The following is a 6330-nucleotide window of genomic DNA, read 5'->3' as shown; positions in this document are numbered from 1 at the left end:
ATTCAGGAAATGGTCGCTCAAGCTCCCTCCATGAGGACCGTGGCCGGAGCTGCACGAATCGGGCAAGTGTCCTCACACACCCTCCATCGCCCCATGCTACCAACGACAGCAAGCACCATCAACAGTGGTGGTAGGCGGCAGTGAGAAGCCGAACGCTTTCAGAGGAAGGGAGTGTGGGGGCATTGGGGAGGAGGCATGTGGCGGAAAGCCCGAATGAGGGCGGGCTGCGCCATTGCTGAGTAGACCAGTCAAATGCGTCCATGTGGCATTTTTTGTCCAAGTCAGCTTCTGATGAGTGGGACTCACATGTCATAATCATCATCAAAATGACCTAAGCCGCCGACCAGTGCTTTTTGCAAAACATTAGACTGAGAATTAGTGGTTTTGTACCAAAATTCTGAATTTGTGTTTCTACAAAGCTAGCGCATGCATAAGTTGGTGATTTTCTTCAATTAACTCAACTTTTCAGACCAACTAACTCAGCTAGTGTTCAGGAGATGTGTGCTACATCAAACCTTTTCAGACCTAATCTATCTCTCAGTTTTACTGCGTGAGGACGAAGAACCAAAATATCTATGGTGTTCTTACAACATCAAAAATTGGAGCCCCCATATGCACAAAATCGTTTGTGGGGCTGCCAGGTTAGTGCCCGGACTAAAAATTGGCTACCAACCGGACCTGGTAAATGCAGCCAAAACGCCTGGGCTGACCATACCCCGCCTATGTGTGAAGTGGATATGGGGTGCCTGACGTGCTCGGATATGTCCGCCATGTTGGATACAAACCATAATGGACCACCCTATCCCACAGATATTTGTTCCTATCCGCATCCTAGATTGAACTCAAGCACTCCACTCCACCCTAAGCTCTTGTTCGGCGATCACTGACCTTCTTCAGCATGACGCGTAGCGGATTGACTCCGAGATCTCACGATCCGTCGACTGGGACCTCATCCCATGTTGGGACGAGGAAGAGTTGGTCGTACAGTTGACCCTCCGGTGTTCTCGGGAGGAAATCCTAGCTCTGGAGTCAGAGTCGCTCCGGTGCGAGGCCTTCGACGGGTTCCACCTCCCGCTTGTGTATGGCAGCGTGGGGTGGCTCGCGGTAGTTGAACGCGGCCTCTCCGGATGCGACCACCATCTGTCAGCGGCGCAACCCTAGGGTGATGGCACAATCTGAGTGGTGGCACCTCGTCCCCACCGTGTTGGCCTATGAGTTGGAGGTCAACGTCAGCCTGCGTCAAGCCCCAACCATTCTGGAGGATGAAGGTGCGGCAAGCCCCGGAAGCCCTTGAAGTCGAGGCCGCGGAGGCGGGGTCGCACACCGCTTTGGATCAGAGCGATGAGTCCTTGCTCAATGCCTGCATCCTGGAGAAGCTGCAGGCATTGAGCAAGGACTCATCGCTCTGATCATGGCCGGTCTGGCCCCCAAAGAGAAGGAGGCTTCCGATAGATCAGACAACTCCGACGGTGAGTAGATCCACCTCGATTCATTTTGCATCTTTGAGCACTATTTCCACAACGAAGACAAGTGCAAGGGCAAGGACAAGGGTGCTGGTGGATGAACTTCCTCTATTGCCATATCATGCCTAGTTAGTATAACATGTCAATTTTTGATAGCCCAGTGACATGTGTGTGTTTAACTACTTGTGTTAATTTACGTTGCATGATATTAGTATGGATTTGAGGATTTGCTTTGAGGAACACGTCTACGGACGCAAACTTCCGAGGGTTGACCGGCCATTGGACGTGTCTGCTGGCGCATACGAGTGCTGATTGCCTAGTCTGATTGTTGCTCTTAGCGAGTACTACCTCCGGCCTGATTTACTAGTTCTCATTGTATTTTGCGTCAAAATTTAACCACATATTTGACTAAAAGAATAATTACATTGAATTTATATTTGAATGTAATGGATACGTATAATATATTTTATTAGTTAGAATCATGGTCGAACTAGACGCGGAATATGAGGGAAACTAGTAAATCAGAAGAGAGGTAGTAGTAGTGGAATGATTCAGGCTCGTTCTTCATTAACTTGACTGTGAACACTTCATTAATTTGACCGTGAACACCAGAACTGACATGCAATAGTACAGGCAAATATGCATGCATATTACAGGCATGCAGCTCACTCACAACAGCAAGCCACAGACATGCGGAAGTACGTATACTTACGTACACCAAGCGCCACAATTTATGGCATCACAGCAAAACCACAGAGCATACCCTGCGGACCGATCGAACACACTCCCTCTGTAAAGCGTTTAGATTACTACTTTAATAATCTAAATGCTCTTATATTAGTTTACGGAGAAAGTATCATACATAGGAACAGCCACTTTACTGCGTACGTGTACGTCTGCCGTATTAGTCGGCGATCAGCACGGGCTGACCTCGACGACCTCGATGGCCACTGCCGGCTCAGGCATGGTCACCGGGACGGCGGCGCCAACCCTGGGCACGGTGACGGTGAGCTGCGCACCGCCGTCGTCCATGGCGGCCCTGACCTGGCCCAAGGCGGCGTCGTCGGGGAGGTGGAACCTGCCGAAGAAGGTGGCGCTGCTGCGCTCGACGTGGTGGCGCGTCTCGCTCTTGGCCTCCCTCCGCAGGCACCGCTCGCCGGCGATGACCAGCACCTTGCCCTCCTCCTCCACCTCCACCTTGACCTCCTCCTTGGTGACCCCCGCGGGGAGCCTGGTGCTGAACACGTAGGCCTCCGCCGTCTCCCGGCTCTCGATGTAGGTGTCGGCGAACGCCGTGGTGTCGCTGGCCAGCCACGCGTCGGTTCCGCTTGACGCCGTCGTGCCGAAGATGCTGCCGAAGGGGTTCCACGCGTCCAGGGCCAGCGTGTCGAAGAACCTCACCAACGACATCCTCCTCCTCTAGTTTACCTAGCTCTGCTTGGAGGTATGTATGTAGCTGCGTACCGAACGAATTCCCGTACCGAATGCTAGGTAGCTCGTTTCCTCTTGTGAATGCTTGGAGCTGGCTAATGGCGAGGCACCGGCTATATATGGACGACGAAAGTATAGACACCTGCCACCTACTTTGCCTTGCGCCTTCCCGCGGAGCTGCACCTGTCTCTGTAGCTTGAGTTGTCCTTGCTTCGTTGCTTTGTGCATGGACTCATATGGTACGATCACGAAAGCACACGCGAGAAATCCGAGCAACGGTGAAAGCAGACCCGATGCACCTAAAAAACACATTTAAAATTATCCAAAAACACTTCACAGCGCCATTTTACGCCAAAAAATATCGCACGTGAAGCAACAAAAGATGGATTACAAAACGGTCCCTCCCGTGCACGACTTTTTCTGGACCGTTCCGACGGCGACGTCGTCCGAATTTGTTGGCATATCCTCGTCGGCTCGCTACGGATGACTCGTCACGGGTGTGGGGCGACGTGTCGCGCGGTCGACGTCGTCGAGCTATGGCCTGGATGTGTAATCCGTTCACACTCTTTCTCACTCACATGTTGTTGTTCACTCAACGTGTCGCGCGATTCCACGATGACAAGCAGATCGCGTCGCCTCCAAGGATGGCCACGTATGTATAGCACCCTTAATTGATCAGCCTCTGTTGTAATCTCGATCGACGTTGAGGTAACGATGGCTCAACAGTTGTACTACTTCTTGGTGTGGTCTGCGTATTCCTTAGTGGTTCTACGCAAGATTCGTGCCTCTAGCTAGGGACAATGTTTACATGGACAGGTCCTCACAGGGACTTAATCATTTTTTCTTACTGTGGAGGTGTAGGTGACTCGTCGATGTTCTTGTCATTAATTTTTGTATTTGGAAAAGGAAGCTTTTCATTAACTCTCTGCGCCGTACCAAAGCCTCTGCGTCATCAGATTTCCATTTTTCAACCTTGTTGTCGCATGAGTTCACTTGCTCAGCAGCTGTGTGATTAGACGTTGAGTTTCACTGGGGGACGTGTCTGCTGAAGTATTAGAGCTGCAGTCAAAATATAGTCCAATCCATAGACTCTCGAGCACTTTCCTAATCTACAGCCTGACTAATCCGGCCTCTCAAACGCCCGCGGACGGGGGCGTCCGTGGTCATGGCATTGACCGGGCATCCCTAAAATAATGTCATTCACATTCAGACACCTCAATTATCATATCTAAATTCATACAAACTCATGCAACTACGGCCGATGCAAAAACATCGTTCGGCTACTCAATCACTATTAACTAAATATGCCATCATACTATCAAAACTTGGTATGTTTGGCTAGGGTAAAATTCATCCATGGCTGCCCTGGCCCTTCCTGGCTCCCTTGTTGTCCTTCTCGCGGAAGTACCGGTCGAAGACGCAATATGGATCAAGCCGAATCTGCTTGTCGCCGGAGTTGTCCTCGCCATCATTGTCCGCCTTCACCTCCTTCGATGGCAGTACGACCATGGCACAGACAGCCAAATTTTGCTCTCAGACGATGGCGCGCGTATTCCTCCGCTGCTGTTTCTTCACAATGTGGGCGCGGATAACTTCCTCCTCTGCAGCCGCCTGCGGCGCCGCATTAGCTGCCATTTCCACCATGATACGGGCCTCGGCGGCCCTTATCCTCTCCTTCCCACGGCGGGCCGCCCGTTCCCGGTGGGACTGACCGGTGATGGGGAAGGAGAGGTGTTCCAGTTGCCGGAACCGCGAGGATCCAACACCAGAGGTCTGAGCGCCCGGTTAGCCGATACTATGGAGTCGCGGCGGACAAATCCGTCGCGCTGTCCTCGCGGGAGCGGCGGACTGCCATTGCCTCCTCCACCCCGCACGGAAGACACCTCAGTCGGCGGATTCAGAGTGGTCGGAGTCCGATCCTCTACCTGCCATGCCGGAGTTGACCGGAAACCGCCGCAGATGAGTTCAGGTGGCAGAGAAGAGTGGAGTGAAGTGGCTAGGGTTTGTTCCGACGAGCGAAACGGGACAGTGAACCTAGAAAATTGAGTTACAAACGGTCCCTCCCCGGCAGCCGGCACAACTTTTCCGGGCCAGTCCGATCGCGACGTCGCCCAAATTTGTTCGCATATCCTCGTCACCTCGCTACGGATGCTAGCTAGGCTTCGCAACTCACCGGGAGCTAGCCGCCGTACGCATGACTCGTCACGGGTGTGGGGCAACGTGTCGCACGGTCGACGTCGTCGAGTTAAGGGCTCGACGACGATCCGTTCACACTCGTTCTCACGCACACGTTGTTGGTGTGTCATCGACAGGCAGATCGCGCGTCGTCTCCAAGGACGGCCACGTATGTATAGTACGGGCGGCACCCTTAATTAATTAATTGATTGATCAGCATCTGTCGTAAATCTCGATCGACGTTGAGGTAACGATGGCGCAACAGTTATACTTCTTGGTGTGGTCTGCGTATTCCTTAGTGGTTCTATGCAAGATTCGAGCCTCTAGCTAGCTAGCTAACATGGACAGGTCGTCATCATTTTTTCTTACTGTAGGTGACTCGTCGATGTTCTTGTTAATTAATTTGTGATTTGGAAAAGGAAGCTTTTCATTAACTCTCTGCGCCGTACCAAAGCCTCTGCGTCACCAGATTTAAAATTTTCAACCTTGTTGTCGCAGTACAAGATTAGTCGTTGAGTTTGACTGGGCGACGTGTCTACTGAAGTACTAGAGCTGCAGTCAATATATAGTCCAATCCATAGACTCTAGAGTAGAACTTTCCTAACCACACGTGCATCTTCTTCGGCCAAAGATGTGGCGGCTGTTTGGTTTGTGATTAACTTTGCCAAAGATTGCCACACCTAAAGTTAGGCAAGTTTGACCAATTTAGCCAAGTGTTTGGTTCTAGCCACACCTTTGGCAAGCCACACTTGGGTCCCACATGACATACATACAAAAATTGTGGCAAGATTTCCTTAGGCTTGCCAACTTGTGGCTTTCATTTTGATGAACTAACCTTAGGCAAGCTTGGCAAAAATATGTGGTAAAGTATGGCAATGCTAGGCCTAGAACCAAACAGCCCTGTGGTCTTCAGACGCCCCTGTTCTTCTCCACCGCCAATTGTGGATTGGTTGATCCGATCCCGACGGCACGTACGCCCGTGATTCGCCTCGCACTCGCACCCATTGCCACCAAAGTCAATACTGTACCTGTACGTACAGTGGCGATTCTACTGGGCATGCTTCAACAGGCTCAAGCCTGCCCTTCAGAATTAAAAAAACGAAAATTTACTACTAGTTTCTAGCCCATCTCAACCCACCGTCTAAGCATCTAGCCTGTTGTTTCCCGTTCCAGCCCCTTGTATTGAAGTTGAGTCTGCCTTTCATTTTCATCCAAGATTCGCCACTGTGTACGTACAATCCAAAGAATAACATGGCAGCGT

At 51.3% G+C, this 6330-nt stretch overlaps 1 protein-coding gene across 1 annotated transcript; it reads right to left on the bottom strand.

Annotated features, from left to right (window-relative positions):
* Positions 1 to 2002: 2002 nt before the first annotated feature.
* Positions 2003 to 2975, bottom strand: LOC123064529 (17.9 kDa heat shock protein 2). The gene has a single exon (XM_044487995.1). It carries the CDS (start codon positions 2871 to 2873, stop codon positions 2379 to 2381), a length of 495 nt encoding a protein of 164 aa, XP_044343930.1. The 5' UTR covers positions 2874 to 2975; the 3' UTR covers positions 2003 to 2378.
* Between the last annotated feature and the right edge of the window lie 3355 nt (positions 2976 to 6330).

Source organism: Triticum aestivum, chromosome 3B (genome assembly GCF_018294505.1).
Source record: "Triticum aestivum cultivar Chinese Spring chromosome 3B, IWGSC CS RefSeq v2.1, whole genome shotgun sequence".
Classification (NCBI taxonomy): Eukaryota; Viridiplantae; Streptophyta; class Magnoliopsida; order Poales; family Poaceae; genus Triticum; species Triticum aestivum.
The sequence above is the reverse complement of the archived record's forward strand: the minus strand, read 5'-3'. Positions and strand labels throughout refer to the sequence as shown.

What these genes read in the sequence shown, in the direction of transcription:
- LOC123064529 (XM_044487995.1), bottom strand. Translation starts at nt 2,873, where the DNA reads ATGTCGTTGGTGAGGTTCTTCGACACGCTGGCCCTGGACGCGTGGAAC.